Source organism: Haemorhous mexicanus, chromosome 11 (genome assembly GCF_027477595.1).
Source record: "Haemorhous mexicanus isolate bHaeMex1 chromosome 11, bHaeMex1.pri, whole genome shotgun sequence".
Lineage (NCBI taxonomy): Eukaryota > Metazoa > Chordata > Aves > Passeriformes > Fringillidae > Haemorhous > Haemorhous mexicanus.
Window position 1 is genome coordinate 12,848,601 of NC_082351.1, and position 23,766 is coordinate 12,872,366.

Here is a 23,766-nt window from a genome sequence, read left to right on the forward strand (position 1 = left end):
AAGGCTGGCAGCACAAGTTCTGTTAAGCCAATAGCTGAAGTTGCCTCTCTAATTCCTCTGGGATCACACTGAAAGCATACCCCATCATCTTAAGGGATGTGCTAAAGCTTTGCTGGGACTCACTCAGCAGAAACTGTTTGGGATTATTACACAAAGCACTAATTCTGCTCTGATTTAAAGGGGGACCATCAGCCTAGTTTAGACACCAGGCTTGCTCTGTCTCACAACTGCCTAGCTGTAAATATCCTCTCAATAGCTGATAACTTCGCCATTTGTAGCCACTGTGGCTACCTAGAAATTAAAAGGGAAAGACTGGAAAAAAATCAGGATCATGTTAACATGATGGACTCATGCCCATCAAGAGAGATAATAATATGATTAATAAGAATGAATGCAGCACTTATTTACCTCCATGTGCAGCAAGTACTTACATTGTACATATGGTCACCATCTAGAGCTGACTTCAGCAAAGGGGTCAGAGGCTGCTATTCAGCATCAAGAAGTAAGTACTCTTTTTGTTCAAAAGGCAGGTACCAACATTTGCCATGCTGCCAAGCCTGAGTCCAATTTCTGTTCCAGACTGCAGCTTTCATACCTTGGAATTGCTGTTAGTTTTCATGTTAAGGTGTCCTATACTTTGTATGCAACAAGGAAGGGATATTACCAGTGCTCTCCTCTTCATGAACCTAGGACATGAAATTGAGAGAAAGAGCTAAAGCAGCCATGAAATCCCTATTAAAAACTAATGGTTTCTAAAGCATCTTTGAGACACTCATTTTACAAGGCTTATGCAGCAATCTTCTATCATTATTTTAATGAAACAAAACCCTTTACTGTTTCCAGAGGCAACTTTTTCTTTCACACACAAAAGGCATTTTGGTTACAAAAAAAATAAAAAAGGAAAAAGAAAACAGGTTTGGAATAGGATTCATTTCAGAACAGGCATGAAAATCAAAAAAGCTACATAAAATGTCACTGAAGATAATTCTGAACTTTTGGAACAGCAAACAGAACAATTAAGACTCTCAGCTACACAGATCATTATGTTTAATATGGAAAACATTTCTAGATATAAACCATATTTATAAAAAACATCCATACCATCTCTCAGATAGCATCTTACATATTTGCAACTGAAGGAATGTGAAACATCCATTTTAGGTTTCACCTATTAAATAGCATGCCTTCTGTCTCCCACTTTGCTCAAGCCTAGAATAGTCAGCTTCACTTTGTGTGTCACATGAAATTCACATCCTGACTTGGTGGCAAACTTCTAAATCAAGAGAAACTTCAACACAATTATCCAGGAAAACAGTGCAATTAGAATGTACACCCAGGGGTGCTCCTCTGGCAGGTGAGATTCTCTGAGATGCCATAAAGATGCACATCACAGAGATGACAAAATAAGCACATTTGAACAGAACAATATGAGATTGCAGAGATTTTGGAAGGGGGCACAGTCAGCAAAAGCTTCCAGGCTCTGTTTGTGAGGAAGGAGCAGGTTTAATGTGTTTGGACAAGAAACACATTCCACCTCAATGCATTTCAGGGTCTGGACTTTAAGGTGTAATCAAAGGCCTCTCTTGTTTCCTCAGGATTGGATCATTTTCTTCTGTGTGTCAAAAACATATCTTTTAAAGATAAGAGAGATAGTAACAGGTTGGGCTGAATCATTCTTGCTGCTTTCATCCTCTTTGGTCATATCCCCCTTCCCTCCCTTAGATTTCTTCTTGGAGGCAGCAGTTAGCAGCATCTTGGTATCTGGCTTCAGCCCATCTGTAAAAGAACAAGAACACACATGACTAACACACTCAACATCACATTTCAGAGAACTAGAAAAAATGAGCAGGCATGATTTAATCTGAAATCAACCAAAGAAAATAAACTAAATCAAATGCATGAGGGAAGTCAAATTTCTGCATAAGACTCCTGCAGTATGGTAGTTTACACAGAAAATAAGAGAAGTCTTTAAACATAAAGTTCATAACAATGATATCACAAATCCAGTGCAGTATCCTGAATCCTTCAATGTCCATCTATAGCTTTTAAAGTATTAAACACAGGGAAGAATTTAAACAAGCCAGACCAGCTTGCCTGGTCTAAGTCTTTTACTTGGCAGGCCTTTCCTATTATTTAGACACATACCCAAAGTTTCTTGTCATCACTGAGAATATTTACAAAAATATAAGTCACGAACTAAAAACAACTGGTAAAACACAAAAATTATAGAGAGTCACAAGGCTCAGAAGATTCTTGAATTTCTTTAAATCTATTTTCTGGATTTACCTGAAGCACACTGCTTTTTTATAACTTGCACATTGTAAATGATACAGGTTTTGTGTTCGTTTTTGTTTGTTGTGGTTTTGTTTTGTTTTTATTTTGTTAAGACAAAGTATTTGTTAGGGATTTCAACTTGCACTGCTTATTGCTTAGGGGCATGAGAATTAAGCTGCACAGTATTTTGGGGATAGGTTTCTCCAGGCATTTGTGCCAAACAAAAATATTTGTCCTTTTCCTCCTAAATAGCCAGGGTTTGTTACACCTTTATTTTTTCTTATAACTCAGCACAGTGGTAACATTTTAGATAAGAAAAGCAAGATAGCAAAGTCCAAAGATATGCTGTAAACCCAGAGAGATGCAGCTCCTGAAAGACCACTCCTGAAGAAGCACTTGCATAAAGCAGAAAGCAACAAACTCCTTAAAGCTTTTGCAGCGCCACCTGAATATGCTACAATGTGGTTTTCAGGCACTGGGCCAAAACCAGTTCAGGTATTTTTAACCTGTGGTGTCACATAACCTTATCTCAAACACTTAATCAGCCTCTCTCCCTTCATACTGAAATTCAGATGCGGATTCTCGTATCACGGCCTGACAAAAAGATTGAGATGCTTATGATTTACTGGAGACAGGAGGTCTGCAGGCACAGGTGAACTGCTCCAGCTCACACACATCCAGGGCCACTCTCAGCTGATGGCAAGGGGACACAGCCCCAGAGCCCAGCTTCTCATCTTGCTGTGTCAGGGAGCAAATTGTCCCAGCAGCATTCCCATCACATGGGCAAGGGAAGGGAGGAAATGAGGAAGTGTTGAAGCAAAACCAGGAAGCTCCCAGTTGCCATTTCACAACCAGAGGCTGTAAACCATCCCTAAAGCCCTGCAGTGGGGAGGCTTTTACAGAGAGAGGGGTCTTTTATTTGGAAAAAAACAAAAAACAAAGAAAAAACACAACAACAGCAAAACAACACACAAAACCCCAATCAAACAAAAAAAACCACCACAACAAAAAACCCAAACCAAACAAAAAACCCAAACAAACAAACAACCACCAGCCCCCCAGGAAAAAAAAATAAAAAAGGGGAAAAAGTGCAAGGGTCCAAAAGAGGAGAAAATCAACATGTTTTGTATAGAACTAAATAAATTACAGCCCTCACTAAGGCTGCAGGAGTCCAGCATCAAGCACAATCAACTTTGTACAGTTCTGCAAGATCATGCATTTCAGTTCTGGCAGCTGCTGTTTTCTCTTTCCAGATGGCAGGACACAAAAAAAGCAATGATTATTTCATTGTGAAAATAATTGAGACTGTTCTTCCTTGATGGCTGAGAAGTCTGATAATGACTATCTTTGCACACGTAAGGTTCAATTAATCAAACTAGGTAATATGGTGTGGCGGGACCACATATTTATTATATGATTTTATTACATTGTAGAGTCATGTTTGATGCAGCTGTTTCAATTTTTTAATTGGATGCTTTCATATAAATCCCATTAATATCATTACCCTTACAATCACTCCATCTTCACTACGAAAAATAATTTATCACTACATGAAAAGCAACTTATTTCCTATTTGGAAAGCTCCGAGACCATTATGGGTGCTGCTAGAAAAAAAATAGCAACAGTCAAAAAAGGGGAAAACAAAATAAAAACAGCAGAGAGTGACCTCATGCAGCCCCACTTGCTACCTTTGCAGAATTTTTAATATTTTATGTTTTGATCAATCTAATTGTAACTGTCCCTGCACAGGGTTTCCTCTGCTTTCCTGAGACAATCATTTATTTTTTGGACAAAGAAGCATTTCATTTTGCTTTCTAGTTGGTTTCCCTTTCTGGGTCTTATCACTATTACAAATGTTGCTGTTACTGGCACAGCACTGTTTAAGAAAGATGTTTAACTAAATCCTTTCAGAAAGACACATTTTAATTAAAGCAAACAAATCCTAAAACACTTTTATTTATGTTAGCAGGCTTTGCGAGACGCTAATTTCCAAAAAATGGTAATTGGCGGAAAGGAGAGAGGAAGGGAGGAGATGTGGCATTAAAATTGCAGCCAAAATTTTCCCTTCTGGGTATCTGAAGAACCCGGGCTGCCTCTGCAAGCCCTTGCCCACAGGGACATGGCAGTGGTTGGCCTCTCACCCCACAGAGACTCTGGGCTGCAGCAGCAAGCAGGGAAGTCTCAGCCACGAGGGTGAAATAACCACCGAGGATAAACTGAGCTTCAAACCCACCAGTGACATCAGCTTGGATGGCCCAACACAACTGAAACCTGGCACAGCATCTGTAGTGTTCAAACAAACATCTCATGTCTAAAAAATTCTGTTTTGGAGAAAAATAGACATGCTGCTCGTGGAATTCTGCTGGGGAAATGCATTTTAAACTGAGCCATCTCACCTCCTCCACCCTGTCACTAACTTCCACATAGAAGAAGTAAAGGTATGCCTCACCTGCAGCACGTAACACCTATTTGGATTAAATTAGGTATTCCAGGTAAGAAGTTTACAGAAAAAATGGCAGAACGTGGCAGTTTCTACTGGTGAAGTGACAGGCTGACAGCCAGAGGCAGCTCAGGTATTATTAAACTCACATGGTATCTAAATTACCTAATCAGATCCCATGGCCCTCATTCTGCAAACAGATTAGGTGGCTGGCATCATACCCTGACAAATGGCATTTTCTGTTTTTCTGCTCTGGTGCCAGCAGGTCTCAGGGCTGAGGAGGCTCTGAGACAGGGAGCAGCACAAAGGGGCAGGCAGAGAGAGACCGGCACAATCGGGGTTTCATCTACCTCCGTGGATTTCTCACATTACACACAATGCATGCTTCACATTTTACAAAACCAAGGAAATGAAGGGAAATATATCTGTCACCGAAGAAGACATCAGAGCTTTAATAGCTGAAATGATGGATATTTTTAGATGGAGGTCTAGTTTAACTTACTTACATTAAGGGTCTAATCTCTGCTGAACAATAGCTATGTTAGCTTGAACACATAGTGAGAAATCTGTTCCATTAATTAAGTGCTGCCTGTACTACTCGGATTTGTAGCAAATGTTAATAGATTTTTTTTTCCTCCTCTGTTGGACAATTACTTTATTTTGCCAAGTTGCTAATGGATTAAATTGAAAAGGTCCATGTGTTAAAAAAAGACCTGAGCTTCAAAGTTCTAAAAAATGCCTTGCATACAACAATGGAAAATACCTAGGTATTAATATTATTAATGGGACATCCTCAAAGGCACATAAGATATGTGAAAGCTTAGCAAATTCATTCCTTCCCATCAAAACCACATCTGTAAGAAGTGCCCAGACAAGGTCTTATGCAAAATGTACTTTTAGCATCCACTAACTCAGCTTAGATATGAAAACCTAGTTGCCAAACAGTGTAATTTACTTCATTCTTTTCAACTACTGTTAATAATTAACAGATAAAAATACCAACTCTAATATCCTTTGTCTCAGAATGGCCTGAAGGATTTAGTCCAAACTGATCCATTTGTAAGCGATATTAATAAAAAAATGCATTTTCAAGTTCAAATGAAAAGCAATACCAAATCAGGAAAAACATTTTCCAAGTCTAAAAACAATTTCACATGCACAAAATAAAGGAAAAGCATAGTATTTTGTATAGTTTTCACAAATAAAAAGCTAACAGCTTAGTGATTTGCAGTATCTTAGTTAAATGAATGGCAGCATTGAGTTTTACAATTGCTCACACAAGAAATTTGCATGGAAACACACAGATTTTAACCACTTCATACAGAAATTCCACCCCGTAGAACTCAGGACACCTTGTGTATAGATTAAAACCCAGTTTTATCTATACACAACGAATTCAGCTCCCCTCCCTCCCTCCCTGCAGGGAAGTGACTCCCATGGACACAAGTTCTGCCCTGTGAACCCCCTCCCGCGGAGCTGCTGCGCCCGGGACAGGCTCCACATCAGCCAGCCTGGAATGTCAGCCCTGACACAAATCACAACACCCACACACAGCACCATAATCGGGCTTACTCCTGCTTTGTTTTCACTCCTGCTTCAGCTGGAAGGAGGATGAAAGCTGACACAGCGTTTGCTCCTCTAATTCCTTTTGCTCACCCAACAGCAGGGTGAAGGAGCACCTCTGTGCTTGTGCCCCATATAAATATTTATTTTATCTATTACCTGTAACCTTGGACTCTAGTTTGTCTTTTACACTTTTAACTTCTCCACTACACATTCTACTTCACTTAATACTACCATTCCTTATCAACATCCCTTGTCAGACTTGTTGACTTTTTTCTTATTAGCCTTCTGCTTCCCTGCTCCTTCAAAAGGTCTCCAAGAATGGTCCCTGTTCTTTCTTTCTAAAATCCAGCTCCTTCTTCCTTGACTCACAATTGCACTTGCTATTTAGCCCTTTGGGAGTTTTATCTCTCTCCCCCTTTTCCAACTTAATTTTTCAGATTTCCCAAGTCCGTATTTCCACTTCCTATTTTCACAGTTCTCTTCAATATTTAGGAATAGTCCTGTCTCCTTCAAAGCTAATGAAACTTAGTGTTTGAATGCAAGATTTTGAAGACTGAATGCCAGACACACTTCAGATGAGAAGCAAGATAATGCAGTATCTCCTTGTAGCCCAGCCAGAGACAGGAGCAATTTTTAAGCAACTGATAACCCATCATTGAAAACAGGTGTAATAATATAGGTGCTGGGTATGCTTTCCAGCACAGCCAGGGAGAATAATTTATTTTGCTAAACTTCAACAACTCCCTTCTTTTGTGCACAATTGTAAAAGAAGCCTATTGCAAACTATGCTGGAGAACATGGAAGTATCTGCATGGATTTTCACACAGTTTTCTTACAGCATAAGAGTTGTAATGGTTAAAAAAAAAAAAAAATCATGTTAAAAGCTTTCAATGCTCCCAATTAATGAGAACTTTGCTTTCAGGCCAAAATGAAAAGTTCATCCTACCCAGCACTGGTACTTGCCATGGTTTGCTGGAAAAGTGCTGGCTCAGGATTCTCACCATGCTGTTAGGAAAAAGCACATTGAGGCTACACCAGCAGCTACTCTGGGAATAGAAAATATTCCTTTCTTCATTACATATTAAGAAATTGCTAGACTATTCTTGACTTGCTGATACTACTGCCAAACCTCCCATTCCATTCAGGAATTTGTGAGCAGAGTTTCAGCTGGGAACTGAATTTGCTTCTCCCTTCTGTAAACAAAATATCCTATTCACTTCCTTTGAATGCTGCAGGTAGAAGACTCAGCTACATACAACTTCTTGCTTCCTGTCAACATTCAAGTGTTAAAAATTGACTGAACATCAGAGAACAAGTTAACGCTGCATATTTGACGTCGGAAATAATTTTTATCCGAAGCCAACGTAACCTTTTAATATGACAGGCAGACATTTTTCTTTGCTCCCGAGGGAAGGAAAAAAAGAGCAAAACTTGAAAGAGGCAAAGTGTTGGGGATAATCCTCACTCACAATGGATTATTCGTAACAGCTGGTTTGCACAATTTCAGGATTTCCTCAAATTGAACTCTCAGAACCTGAACCCTAATTACACAGTTAGAGAGTGTGTGCCTGCATCAACTCTTGCTAACAGAGAGCACAAAAGCTGGTTGACCTGAAAATCAGAAATAATTAGAGGCCCAGATGGAGACGTCCATGCCACAGTCTGATGCAGAGGGGCTTCACCAGAGAGGGTACAAAGACCAGCCTGTCCCTCAGCTTACTGCAATGATGGACCACTGAAAGAAAATAGAAACTTTCTGCCAGTACTGCAGGACTCAAGAATCCTGTATTTCAGCACAACACAATTAAAAACTAATTCATTTTTCTTTTCTTGCAACACCTATATATATTTATCCATCTTTAGAAACGTCCATTCTTAGAAAAACATAGCTACCTGTGTCCAAAGGAGGGTACAAAGTTCAAATAGAGTAGTACTCCCATTTGTTTCACATTTTGATTAACTTTAAAATAAGAATAATAAATTTATCATTGGTTTCCAGCAAAATTAATAGAAACACCAGTGTAATAAGAACTGATTCTCAGAGTCCACAATACACTAGAAAGCACACATTTGTTTTCCAACTAGTCCCAAAGCACATCAGCAGTTCTACAAAATTTTCTATGCACCCTTCCTTAGAACTTGCAAAGCTCATGTAATATCTCTAAAGTAACACTCTGGAGTTTTGATTTAAATAAAAGGCAGAAGCATTCTGAAATGAGAGGATCTGTTTGCCCAGCCTCCCCTCTGCAGTTATCTCTGCAGTCAGGCAGAAAGGACAAGAACAACAAAATATAACAACCTGCTGCTTCAACTCCTTACACCACTTAGCGACTCTGCTTCTCTTCTCCTCTCCTAAAGACACCCCAAATCCTAACTTTTGATGTTATTAATGCAATTTTTCACCCTCAATATCCCAGCAAAAAAACCCCAAACCAAATCAAAAACAAAACCAACAAAACAAAACAAAAAAACCCAAACAAAAACCAAACCAAAAACACCAACAAAACAAAATCCCAAACCAAAAAAAGCCCCAAAGTGATCAGGAAAAATAAGATCTTTGTGAGCCTTCTAAGGACAAAAGGACTATGTTACTATACCCATAAACACTATAATGGGGACCTCAAATGGACCACACTACATCCTGTGGCCTGGATGATGGGTCATCTAGAGACTGCTGATCCTATCTAGCTTGGCATCCCATCTGCCTCTCATGAATGTATTGTGCTTTAGAAAGAGCAGGGGTGAAACTGTGTCCTGAGCTAACTGGAGCCCAGGATCAGGCAGGAATTCTCTACCTGACATCAGGATCAACACCTATAAACCTTTTCTAGTCAGATTTAAGGTCTCTTACAGGAACCAGTTTACTCCGCTCCGAGGTGTGCATCACCACGATAACAAATATAATATGATTACCAAGAGAATTTCAGGGTAATAGTTGACCAGAGATTCACTCAAGAAACAAGGGATACATACTCCTTTCCTTGCTACCCTCAGGGGCTCAGGATTTCAGCCTCAATTACTTCCACAGATCAGGCAATGAATTTTACTTATGTAAATCCCTTCATAATTCTCCAGTAATTCTATTTTGAATTCATACCACCTTTTCCACATCTCTTGTCAGCTCTCTCAAATATTCTGCTAGAGTTTCAAACTCCAGAGAAGAGTAATTTTTCTTTTCTGGCCAGTACAAGATCAGTTATTATCACCTTGTCTGGCTTGTGAATATTAATAGGGCTACACAAAGAAGTTGGCCAGGGAGCAATGAGCCTCCAAGAAGACAAGAAAGGAGACTCCTTCCTTCCAAATATGCTGAATCCTCAGCATGCTATTTGGGATCTACGCAAAACATCCATAATTCTTTGTTTGATGACAGAGACAAGGAGAAAAAAAATCTTACAGCCACTTTGAGCAGAAGTAGGTTGCCCCATGTCCCAAGCAAACACTGTTGTGACAGCCAGCCTGCATCAGCAGCACTATTACTGCAGTCTCAGCAAGGCAGACTGCTTGGAAATCCTTCACAAATAAAACATCTTCCCATAAATTGGGGAACAGCTGCCCTGTACCACATCAGAGAAGGCTGCAGCTCAGTGGTGAGCAGGACTGAGTCTTGTGTATCAATTTAAGTTTATACAGGCTTTTGGGCTGAAAGATATTATTATAAGAGAAGTGGTACTACTGGAAATAACATGGATTTCATTATGGGCTCCTACTTCACAGGGAAAGAGCCAATCTTCCCTGATGAGGAAGACAGAAGCTGTTTTAATTTAAGCAGCTGACCTGGGTGAAGTTCAGGCCAAAGCTGTATTTGGAAAACTCTCCCATCAAGCTGGACACAACCCTTTCAAGCTCAGTGCCAATTCCACACAATGGCTTGAACTACGCTCTCTGGCAGTCCTTAAAGGCACATTTTGTATCTTGGCTTTTGCTGCAAGCAATCAAGAAAGAATGCAAGAAAACAAAACTGTTTCCCAAGCACTGTTTGCTGGTGCCATAATTAATATAATCAAACAATTCCACAAATTGCTTCCAATTGCTGGCGTCACTTTCATGTGCAGAGCCAGACTTTCAAAGAAGGGCCCTTCTTGTCCTACATCCTTACACTGGTAACCCTCCTTTCACACAATAGTAAACAAGACCTCACTAAATAGTAGAGGGTAATTTGTACTGTAATAGGTCCCCAAGGCACCATGGACACAATTTGAAATGCCATCTAATTTTTCTTTTTAATTAAAAAAGCAGTTACTATATTTAAACAACAACACAAAAAAGTTCAGAGGGGACAGATTGGAGTTTCCCACAGCTCTCTGGGAGTTTTCTCAAGGTCAGGAAGAGTTTTATAGGCTCAATTGGTACACATTTTTTTCTTTAATTAGTCTGCCATACCTTCTACATGAAGTCAGCGTCTTGATTTTCAGTCTGATATTTTTCATATTGCTAAATGGAGCACAGACTCCAGCACCACACCGTAGCTGCTGAGCGAGTATCAGTGGTACACTTCCCTGTGCTTCCCTTCCCTCTCCTCTCTTCATCCTAAACCTGTCATCCACACCGAGGAGACCCAGCATAACACAGTGCATTGAGGATGCCATTCATTCAGCTTTATATTGCTCAATTTCCAGCAAGATGACCAGGATGTATTACCTGTTTTCCCAAATTTACATAATACGATCATGTTTTTAACCTTGTTTTTCAAAAATAAAATGCAACTATTAAACAGAAAGTACAAATGGACCACTGTCATCTGAAGCCACACATCAGGAGAGATTTCTGAACTTGACAAACACCCATCATGTATCACACCACTGCTCTGCATCCATCTCATTACTTAAGTAAATCTACACAAGCCCACACACACTTTAGAAGGGTATTTGCAGTTCCCACTGTGGGTTTTCCAAAACACACCAACACACCCTTCAGCCTTAAATGACAGCATGGAGATGAAGTGACATACTTAAGGTCTTCATTTCTTGGCCAGCTGGCCATCCTTCAGCAGAAATCAGTTGAGAGTACCAAACCTGACCTCATTTTATAGGCCAACACAGCTGCTGTTGCACAGTGCACCACAACCTCTTGCTGGCCAGGTCTTCCTGGAACAACGTCCCTAACAGCAGAGAACTTTCTACCCTGCACTCTTGGAACACAACTATGAGTTGTACGCTCTACAAAACTTTGTGGTTCTGTGCAGCAGGGACTAACCTTAATGCAGGTTACAGGGAGACTGCAGTGCACCATGCTCTAGGTCTGGGCTACACAAATTAAGTGTACACCCAATACAGTGGATCAACTGTCAGAGCTTGAAGACAAGCACAGTGATCATATTTCTGGCCTCAAATCCAACACTGTTCCACTAGCCTAGAGGAAATTTTCAAATTAATTTCTGCATGGACTTTCAGTGCAGTAACAAGGTTGCAATTATGCCAGCTGATGCATCATACCAACAATTATTACAACTCCGTTTTCATTCGATGGCCACTCAAGGTCCACAGAGACATTGAGATCATGCCTAAGTGCTGTAGCATACCTGCAGGGAGAGGCACCACTCACACTGGTGCTGTGATTTCAGTCTACACATTCTTCAAGCTCCCTGAAGCAAAAACTGAATGCATGGAAAATGCCCAGTGCATAACAGGAGCAACTAAGAAAAAATAACGGAACTAATAGGAATCAAATTTTTATGCATATAAATGCAGTGTTGGGAGCTTGGGATTATAGGCAGGCTCTTATAATTCAGCAGTAGAAAAATTACAGGCAGGTCAGCATGAAACACCCCAAGACCATTCAAAACACGCAGAACAGTGTCTTGAGATCACAATTACTGTCACTGGATCTCCTAAACTCTCTCTCTTCTGGCAGAGTACTAAGAAACATGCAGACATAAACACAGAGCAGAATCTGGGAGAGTGTATGACAACTGTTACACAGGACAGAATTTCACAACTTTTATTATTGAGGTAGTCCTTGCTGATTAAATTCTCAGATCAAGAGAAGCAGTATCACAAACATGCCCCCAGAGAGTATAATTAGGTATGTAAAAATAGGAACCACTAAGGAACCATTAAGCACAGGAGCTTTCATAATTTTGAAAACCATAGAATACCCCTTTGGCACTAAATTTCCATCCAGTGAGGGAGTTTCTCAGCCCAGAGCCACTCAGCAGTGGGCCAGAGCACTTTTGATTGTGTTTTTGTCAGCACTCCAGGACCTATTAAACAGTAAATAAACAAAACCAACAATGCTCAAGTTGTGTGCACCAAGGTGAGCAGAAACAACTGAAAACATGTTTTGCATTCAACAGAAGGGACTAAAACTTCATCATCCCAGTTGAAAGGGAACAACAACAACACAACCTGCAGCAGTGCCCAGGATCTCCTGCAGGAGCCTCTCAGAAATGCATACAATGCAGAAGAGGTCCAGGTTAGCAGACCTGACACAGAATCAAAGGCAATTCATTACAAAGCAGCTCCAAATCAAAGTGCTCAATCCACAGGCCCCTTTGTAATCCTCCCACCTCCCCTGCCACTCTCCATGTGGAGGAGGCACCGCAGCGGCCAGTTAAGCTGGACCAACTCCACTGACACATCCCAGGCATCTGCTGCTCAGCCCTGGTCCAGAGTTTAAGTTTGGTGATATTCATCTTTCCCCAGGCTGCCTTTTTAAAGCAATCCTGAACAATGGGACTTCAGAATAAAGACTAAAACATTTAAATATTTTTTTTTTAAACTTCTAGGCAAGGGCCTTTAAGGCGATTAGAAGGGGAGGGGGATTGGATAGCAGCTTTTGCTTTTTCATGTTATGTATATTGTGTGTAAACAAATATGCAATTTGCTTTAAAAAGATAAGGTGATTAAATTTTTATCGGGCTTGTACTCTGTTGTCACCACAACAAAGAGAATTAGGAGGAGGAAAGAAAGGCCTTTTTATTTGAATTATGCTCTTACCAGAGGTTCTCTACAGCACAGCTGTAAAGCCACTCAATGTTCTCCAAACAGGCCCTTTGATTACATTTTATTCAACTTGTTTGCATTTGGAGCAATCGAAAGGAAAAGAACGCTCCACATTTTGATGTCTTAATGTTCCTTAATACCTTCTTTAATTTATATTAAGCTTCTTAACTAGGGTGATGAATTCTTCAAAAACAATAAAGACCTAGTGCAGAAATCTTCCACACACCATGAAAATTGAAATTATAATGTATTCATGGTGCTTTTTTGTTATAAAAAACATTATTTAGAAGAAAGATTTAAAGCATATAAAAAAAATCCCAAAGTTGTATGAAAATTACTTGATCCAGAGAAATAGAGGAAAGTTCAAACTAATTATTACAAGGGGAATAAAATGTTGTAGGAGGTGGAAGAGAATAAACAGCATGAGAGTTTTGGATTACTATGAAGTTTTCAGTCTTTTAATAAACTATACATTTCTCCTCTATGGCTTTCTACCAGAAAACCAACCAACCAACCAAAAAAAAAACCCACAACAACAAAAAACCCCAAACAAACAAAAAACCCCACTCACTAAAAATTTGTACAATTTTGTCTTACCACGACAAAATCCAATCTTTGCCAGTTCTTTCTCCTTTATTATTCCCTATTATTCTCCTTTATTTTAGTCCCTAAAATGACTCTTCACAGTTCCACAGTGGGTTCTCCTCCCAGTGTCTTCCACAGTCTGCCAAGACCAACAGTGAAACTGCTGGTGATCAGGAAGGGGCACTCAAACACCCTCAGATGCAGCAGCTCCATGGGCACACAGGTTCCTGGGTGAGGCTCCCAGACTCAAACCCCATCCACAGGAGGGTCTCAGTCAAACACCAGGGAAGGCTGCATCAGAAAAGCAAGGGTCACTCAAGAAGTAGAGGCCACCTGAGAGACAAGACTGGACAGGTTTGCCCTCACTGGCACTGTGTTTTTCAGTTATGGTGGATGCTCAAAGACTAATTACCTGGCTCATGTATCAAAACTCAATCTAAACAATTCCAGTGTTCTTTAAAAAATCCCTTCTGCAGAAAATAAACACAGCTTTCAGTGAAAGCCCATTATGGACTTCTATGTACAAATTATGGACTTCACATACAAAGCAGTCCTAGTAAGGAACATCCAAAAGGGTGCAGTCTGTATTTGCTTCCCAATTTGTCAACTATTTTACCTTTCTTTTTACTTAAAAATTGTACATTCTAATTTAACTGCTTTAAGTTTTCAACATACATATGCATCTGCACATGTACAGCCACAAACACCTCACTTTGCTCCCCCTTGTCCTCTGCAAAAGAAGTCCAGAGGAAAAAACCAAGCCATGGCTGGTACTTCTCTGACACCAATACAGTGTCCAGAGCTGTGCTACAGTGACAGGGTGTCTGAGTACTACAGCAGCAGAGAAATGAGCTTCCTAAGTGAATAACCAAAATCCTCAAAATATTCTTGAAATAAGAGATTTCAAAGAGAACAGACATTTTGATCTGGAACAACTGTAATTTTCTGTTGACATCCACTGACTGCCCACCTACATTCTCAGAGTCATGTTTTTAAGCAAATTCCAGGAAAGCAGAGTTTAAAACCTGCCAATAAAGCCTGCCACAGCTACAAAACGTTTGTGGAAAAGCTCACTTAGCTTTACCAGCAATCAAGTGGCCACAATAATTAAAACAATTAAAAAATTCACATGCTGCATTTACCACAGAATAAAACAATGCTGATCCTAATCTAACACCAATGGCACCCTGGTTGGAACAACACCTTCCCCTCCTGAACGAGTCACATCACACCAGCACAGAGCAGCAAAACCCAACTCAAGAGTGAGTATGGATCAACAGATCAAAACTGAAAAACCTGAGTACCAAGAAATTGCAGGCTGTGACTGAGGCAGCACAAAACAGCTTTACAAACCACGCTGCTGCCTTCTGCTGTGGTGGAATGTTTTCTTAACAGCTGTCCTGCAAAGCAGTCACTGCTTTTTGCAGGAAATAAGAAAGAAAGACAATATAATGCTAATATAAACAGTTATTCAAGCACAATAATAATTGTATAACAGGTAATCAAGGCTTTATCCCAACTATTTCAACTTCTGTCTGCACTTTTTAGGGGAGCAAGTACCAAATTTACATATCCAAAACAGTATTTTATGTATGTAACCAGTTAAGTCTTAACTGCTGTGTCTAAAAAAGCTTGTGCCTTTAAGCACAAACGATTCATGAATTTTAATTTGTTTTAAATGTTGAAAAATTCCATCCAAGTAAATTGAGTCAACAAGCCAAATGATGAAGACATGTATCTGGCTTTTATTTAAAAAATAAAAAACTCAAGTCTATAAATTTCTTAGTCACCCACAAATCCTCTAGCAGTAAAAAATGCTTTCCAATAACTAAGTTTTCTGCATTTCTTTTAATTAAGACACTATGCTTTTCACATGCTGGTTAAACACTACTGAGCCTTAGCTCGATTCTCTTTGTATTATTTAACTACAATATTTTTAAATGTTCTTACAGAAATAAATTAGCCAATGATTATCAGAAAGGATAAGGGGAGGAAGGTTTGCAGAATGGGACTCTATAAGCTGCTTCAATATTGTAAATTTCAAAAATGCAATGTTATCAGTCCACTCTACAAATCAAAATGCTAAAAATTTATATAAACATTAGTCTAAAAGTAACAATTTACTTATATTTCCCTCCAAAGTATCAAGACTTAGTTCAATATTTTTATTCTTTTTCTCAGTAAATACAAAGACCAGAAATAAAACTTTGACTATAAAAGCTAATGTTTTCTAATAATTACTTTGTAGTACTCAGGCTTCAAATAAACAGCAATGCCAACCAAGTTGAACCTGAGTAGTGAAATGTTTTAAAAAGGGACAGGCACAGTAGGTCAGACGTTAAATGAGATAGCACAAGCTGCAGAGATACAGTGACACAGACCCAGCACATATTAATAACTTAATACCTCTATCCATGCCACAGCAATACTTCCATTTTTCTAGGCAAGCACCCAAGGGTTGGGTTTCCTTCCTCACTGCACTCTTCCTGGGGCACAGACTGTTCTAAAACCCAGTCAAGTAAAATATCAGAAAACAGGTACAGCCTCTGTCCAAGTCCAGGGAAGCAGATCATATTTGGGCTGAAGGAGATTAGCTCTCCTGAACCATCACCCCAAAAGACTCTCTTCATCTTTCTGAAATTTCCAGGTGCTGATCACACTGTTTAGAAATAAGATGCAGGCAATTCACAGGGCTCTGATGCAGAAATTATTAACAAGTGTCCTGATACGGGTGGCTGGCTGGAACAGAACAAATCACAGCAACCTACTGGACAAGATTCCCACTACCAGTGCAAAGCTGTTTGTCTGGGTACAAATGCAGCTGTGAAAGGGAAAAGGTTTGCAACTTATATGGCAAGGTGTTACAACAGCCAACCCAGCTCCGTGGAGCAACAACCTGAATTGGAGAGCCTCTGCACACTTCCAACACACCAACTCCTCTGACTCGCACTGCCAAAAGCATCCAACCCCCACAAATAAATATGGTGTTTCTAGGGAGTGCAGTAAAAGGCAGCATTGAAGGAGAGGAAAATAAAATTACAGGAGATGTAATATGATCAGCCAAAACACACAAACAAGAATAAATCAGCCCCATTACCAAAAGCACAAAGGCAGCACCTTTGTGATGACTATGGATTCCACTGAGTTCAGGTTCTAATACAGTCCATTTCGGGAGCGGGGCTGTCAGACCTGAAGACTCATTTTTCTTGACAAATAGTTGTTAAATGTTTGCCATGTATTAACATATCAATGTTTACTATATCTAAATTACTCAAAGACAACACAGGAACATATTTAGCCTATCATCACAAATAATTTGTAGAGAGACCCAAAGAAAGCCCACTGAGTTTTCCTAGAATACTGTATTTTTGAAAGGGGCTAATTTAAGAACTATTCACATTCAAATTACATTTTTTCTGGTAGCTCCTCTACATCTTCCTTGTAGCTCCCATTATGACACTGTTCCAGTCAACTCTGCACCTCACAGCATCTGAAAAGTCATCCAGTAAAAGGAAACCCCTGTCCCTTCCCATACCCATCTGTGTTCTCCATTTAGAGCTCTGATGTCTCCAGTTACTGCTCAGGGCAGAGATGATCAACTGCAGGTTCTATGATGGCAACCAAGAAGCCATTTACAATTCCAACAGCTGTTACTGATTTTGCAGCAGAATTATGGCAAATCTCTAGTTCAAACCCTTCCTCCTTATGAGGAGGGGGAAAACAACAAGAACAAGGAAAAAAAAAAATCAACAAAAACCCAAGAAAAGGGGAGGACTGGGGAAGTACCATGGATAAAGGGCACAGCCCTGGCCAAAAACAGCTTTGCCTGTGCAAAGCTAGGAACACAGAGACTATTACACCATGTTAAGACAAGCCCAAGGTCCTATCTTATCCAGGTTCCTTCCTTACAGGCAGGCAGCAGAGGGGGAAGTCTGCAGCACACCACAGTATTGAGCCTTATTCTCCTTCTAAAGCTCTGCATGCCCTGCAGACTGAGGCACAGGGCAGGGCTACCTCAGGGACTGCCTAAGGGAATGGTCCAGCCAGGAATCACATCTCCATGCAGATTAATGTGCCAGCAAAAGCAGCAGCTCCAGCTTTATTAGGCTACTGCAGCTTTCAGGGATCAACATGGAAGCAGCAGCATTCCCCCATCTTGCATACTGGTGAGGGAATTCATCAAAGTGTTCATAAAAGTGTGTGTTTTACAGGCAGTTCAGCAAGGCTATGGATCTGCAGGAGGTTTACATCAATACTTATGCTGCTAAAATTCAAGCTCTAGTAAAAACTCCAAGGAGAAAGAAAAATCAGAGTGTTTATAAAATCTATCAGATGCACTCCCTTCCAAATAGGTTTAAACAATAAATCTTAACAAGATTTTCCTGAAGGACAGCTATCCTTGAATCCTTGGAAAAAACATGGGATACTTGAGGAAGACATGAGCCTCTCTCTTTGGAAGGCAAGCAGGTATTTTGCCCCAGAGACGAGGCAGGTGCTTAGAATGCAGCAGCCTCTTCAGCTGCCTCCCTCTGAAACAAAAGCAGCCCCCATGTCTTCAATGCCCATAGTTTAGACAACCTGTGTGGCACCCAAGGCTGCTCAAGATGCAACATTAATCATCAGTCTGCAGACAGAAGTGAACTGATCTTATTTCCTGTGGTAGGTAAAAAGGAGCTCACCAAGGTCACTGTAGCAGAAGTCAAAAGAAGCATAAAACAATTATTGTTTAGCATTTTGTTTCACGCTTGCATGCATTAGCTTTGATTCAACAAGTTTTTATTAGAAAATGCAGCAGGAATAAAACATTCCAGATAAGACCTGCTCACCTTGCAACTCCAAAGTATACTTCTAGTGAACTTCCTCAGAAAACCAACAAAAAATATTAAATAAAATAGCCTTAACGTTAGAAGAGTCTCAGTCAGCAGTGCTGACTTCAAATGAAGGTTAGTTTGTACTCTGCAATCTAAAATTATAATGGACAGGCCACCCTATTCCCAGCTTTTATTCAGTCCTATTTTACTACTTCAAATATATACTACCTAAATTTGTATACTCTTTAAGAGTAGTTAATCTTCAATTAAAATACCTAGAGCAGAAACTAAGATAACTGGTTTAAAAGGTAAAAGCTTATTGACAAAAATGTATTCTTCATATTGCCTTTTTTTTAATTCTGCATATTAAAAATGTCATTTTTATGACTTGGAAAAAAATCTTCAGGAATAATGAAGGCTAACAAAAGACTGAAGAGCAGTAATTTAAAAAGCTCCATATGTAGCATCCTGATTACTGTATCAGTCCCATTTCCATAACGAAGGGAGAAGTCACCAAACTGCTGCCTGTCCTTTCTGGTGACAGGGAAAGGGCAAAGAGGACGGTGTGTTTCCAAGGCACCATCCTTCAGGTTCCAAGGGAAGAACAAGAAGTCTCCTGCAGTACAAGATGTGGGTGTCAGTGTCCAGCACTCTTCTGGAATACGGTAACCCCAGCTTTGGTGGTCCCTGCACATGTAGTTAATTTGGAAGCAGCTGGGTTCAAAAGTTTATCCTCCCTTTTTGACCTGCAAAGGTTTAGTGTGTGGGCATGCACGAGTGTGCACATCATACCACACAAGCTGAAGATGTGCAGCCACAACACACATGGTGTGTGAGCGTTTGTGTGTCAGGGTTTGCACACAGAACCTGCTGCATCTTCCCAAATACCAAAACATCGTCCAGCATACACTGGAGTGATGTGCACTGGATGCAGCATTCAGCCATCCCAAGCTAAGCATAGCCAGTCTGCACTTCAAAGAGCTTTTGGAATTTTTAAGTGTAATTTTAAAAGGACAGACTACTGAAAAAAAAAAAAATAATTGCAATATTACCTACTGAAATAAATGGATTGAACATGCTCCAGATAAAGGACACTGACCAGTTCTGCAAGCCTGACTAGATCTACACACTGATATGCCCACCACAGGTACACCCAAGTAATGGATTCTACAGACCAGGAGTTCTCTTCATATTTATAGTGCTTTCCAGCACAGACACTGCAGAGTAAAAGTGTAAATGAAGCTGGGGGTTAAGTAAGATGGGCAGGAAGTCTAGAAAGCGTGAGGAGGCTGGGGATCACTGAGCACAGTAAGTTCACCAGTAACAGTGACAAAAGTAGAGTCACAGACTAGTGGAATAGTCACAACTTGGAAGAATGAATGTATTTTCCAGCCAACATCTGAATATCTTCTTGAATTGCTCTAAAGCACTCTACAATTGCAGGTAGAAATGTCTGATCTTGGCATGAAGGATATATTTTTCAACCATTTGTCATTTTACAGGTCAGACACAGAAGCAAGTCAATGCCTATCAGCTGAGCTTCAGTCACTGCAAAATGCTCCTCAGCACACCATACTCACCACAAAACATCTCCACTGGGATTTAAAGAGAGATCTGAGATTCTGAATTTATAGCACACTTGTGATGGGGTTTGAGCACTCAGACAGTCACTATCACTGAGATAACAAGCAGTAACTCATTAATCCATGGAAATGTGACAGTATAGTTGAGTGCAGCAGTTTTCTCAGCACTTGTGTTATTTTGAAATCTTGAATCAATTGTTTACAGAAGCTCTTCACTTGTGTTCACAGCAGTAAGTGCTCTACATACCAGTGAATCTTTAATACTTCCTAAGATGCAGCATGGATGAAATAGTGGTTTCTTTTATTTAAACAATAAAAACCAGCACATAATGGATAAATAGTTTATAATGAGTGTAAGATACCAATTTTTAAACAGAACAAGCACTTTGTGTTTGTTGATGAAGTTTCAACTTTCAGTCAGAATTACATAACAATAACCCTATTACAAACCAGTTCCAAACACAACAAGGGGAAAACACTCTGTATGCAACACAAATCAAGTAAAGTATGTAGGCATAATGGCATAGAAAATAAAAGTTATTTAACAGAAGAGCCCATACATCAGCACAAACTGGGAATTAAAACACAAGATGGAGCCCCAGGGGGAACACTTAATACAAAGACACTACAGACGGTGAGTCTATCGAGACCAGACTACTTGACCAATGCCAAAAAATGCAAGTCTCTCTTCAAAAGTTCCAGGGACAAAGTGAAAAGTTAATGTTCAGAGCTATTGTGCATTTCAAACTTTCTTGTGACCTAAAAACAAAACAAAACTATCTAACTTTACAGGGAAATTTCCAGTTTTCAGCAAAGATGTTTTATACAGTGCTTCAGCATCAGATGTGATGCCTAATAAGTGGGGAAAAAAAAGTTAAAAGCTCTCCAAGAAAACAAAAACTATATTTTCATTGTTATACAGTAACCCTAACATCTAGTCAAAGAAAACACTTCCTATTTTTGTTTCAACACGGTAGCACACAACTACTTAAAAAAACTCCAAACAAATGAAATAAATAATAACAATTCCAATACATTACATTAAAGCAGAAAAATAAAGCTCATGAAGCAATAAAAGAGAGAAGAACAGGCTCCCAATGCCATGCAAGGCTTTGGGCTGACAGCTCTATGGAAGGGATAGCAGCCAGACCTGCTCTGTGAGCAGGGACAGAGCATTTATTCTCTCATAAGTAAAATCTCTTTCTTAAGTATAAACTGGGTCTACCTACACATTTGATGGTTGAAATGAGAAGATGATGGAACCAGAAACTGTTGCTCACAACAAGGAAAAGAGAGGGACAGATACTGCCTTACAGAAGCCTCCAAACTGTCACACAACTTGCTCACAAATTTTTGCAGCCCTAATGGGCAGACATTTAGACTGGAAATTAAGAAACCCAGGCCTAGGCAGTTTTGCTTGTTTGGCTTCCATCAGTTCACAACATTATTTCACCTCTGTCTCAGCTTGCCCACTTAGAAAACAGTGTTCCTAATGCTACTGTTCTTTATACAATACCTTGGAATACAGAGTCCTTTTTCAACCTGAAGAAAAGCTACACATTTTGTGTAAGTTTACAAAGTGTCATTGTTGATGAAACAGCCTGGTCCTTTTAATTCCAAATTTAAACAACTCTGCTGAGGTCTGAAGATGTTGATTTATTTCTGATTTTACAAATTTTAAAAAAGGCTTTCCATGGAGTGTAATTCATGACTTAAACATTTCATCAAATATGCTTTTGTTAAGTGTGGTTGAGCAGGCACATTACTCAAGGTCATAAACTTTAAGTCAAATCACAGGCAACTGAGCAGCTCCTGTGCTTTTTCTATGGTCTCTGCGCCTCCACAGAAGGCTAATTATTTTACAACAAAACTTGAGAAGTGTATTTTTTACCCTGAAGCCGTATTTGTTCCTTGTTTCACTATTTCTGTTTCCACAGCAGGAACTCTTGCCTGCAGTTCATACTTTCCCATCAGAACCACAGTGCTTGAACCATTCATACACCAGCAAGAAGAATCATGTTGAAGGTAAATTACAGCCTTAAGAAGCATTAACTTCTGAGTGATGTGAAATTTAAACCACAACAAAAGAAAACATAGACACAGAGTTCAAAAGTCAAACAAGAATCAGAAGTACCTCTCAGCTTGCCTAGCTGTGGGTCTTTCAATGCTGCTGGCAAAAAAATCCAAACCAACAAACCAAAAACCTACTGCCCTCTCACAACAAAATCAAAATGTACCAGAAAGAAAGAGTGAAAAACCACCAAACCTGTATTTACTAAACACTTGATCTATTTGTGTCCTCACAACTATAAGATGTGTACATAATTATGGAAAATTATTAGATCATCCAGATAACATCTCAATTTAAGACAGGATATTTCCTGAAAGTACACCTTAGGTTCCTTTCCAGATGCATTTACAACTCTTATGGATAAGACAACATCCAGTTTTCTTCTGAATATTAATCCCCAATAGAGAATGAATGCAGTGGATCAAAATACTATTAAGATAAACAATTAAAAAATAAATTTACCAACAGTCAATGCCAACAGGCTTCTGGCTAACCCAATAACTAACCTGAAAGGCAAAGCACTGCAAAAGCTCCAGGAGATGGACTTATACTGGTGCTAAACCAAAGCTCCAGAGTCTTCTTCACTGTGCTGCCATAAATTTGCTGGCTACTATCTCTACATCTCTGTTCCACAGCTTTCTAGAGGAAAAAAAAGAATAAACTCCATCTGATATGAGACAGGCACTAGCTGGGGGCTACCACTACCAAATGTCAGGGAAAGGACTTGAAACAGTTACAATCCATTAGACTCATATTTACTTTATGGATAGAGCAATAAAATTCTCATGTGAATATACAAAAATTCAAACTGTCCAGCTTTGCCCAGAATTTTGCTGGACAAGAACTCTGTATATAATGTGCACATTGCCAGAACTCAAGTCCCCTGAAAAAAAAAAGAAAAAAAAAAAAGCCTTAAACTCTTTGCTTGTAGGTACATATTGCTGGGTTATTTCAGCATATAAGCTGTTTGAATTCATTTTTACATTGAATATAATTTTCTTGACTCCTATGGTTTTTTTCTTCATCAGTGTAAAACTAGCAGAAAAACAGTCCTGCAAAAGTAAACAGTTTTATATTCTAAGCAACAAATCAGATGGCTATGATGAAAACCATTATTATTACATCAGCTCCATTCTTAGGACAAGCACCAAGATGTGCTGACATAACAAAGAGAAGTCATGGAAATACAGAAACAAAAGTCTCAGGGCACTATTTTGTACAAAAATAGATATTTCTATTTTTAGAAGAAAAAAAAAACCAAACCAGCAAATGTATTGCTGAACTGTGACTGGTCTGGAAAAGGGAGTTCCCTGACTATATAAATTGTCAACCTCACCCAAAATAAAGCAAGCGGGTTGTTTTCCTTTGTTTTTCTCTTTTTACATCTGTTAGGACCAAGTGACCCTCTTAAGGGAGGTAAAGTCTATTTTAATCTCTTCAGTTGTCCTGAAGCTCTGATTTTATCCTTGTCAGTTCTACAGATTAGTCCTCC

The 23,766-nt window shown here is 39.5% G+C and overlaps 1 protein-coding gene across 1 annotated transcript in view; it reads right to left on the reverse strand.

Moving 5' to 3' along the window:
* Positions 1 to 786: 786 nt before the first annotated feature.
* The window catches only part of EEFSEC (eukaryotic elongation factor, selenocysteine-tRNA specific), a 122,594-nt gene continuing 99,614 nt past the window's right edge, over positions 787 to 23,766 (reverse strand). The window contains exon 7 of the mRNA XM_059856521.1: positions 787 to 1,776. Within this exon, the coding sequence (XP_059712504.1) occupies positions 1,592 to 1,776 (185 nt within the window). The 3' untranslated portion in view covers positions 787 to 1,591. The remainder of the gene's footprint in view (positions 1,777 to 23,766) is intronic.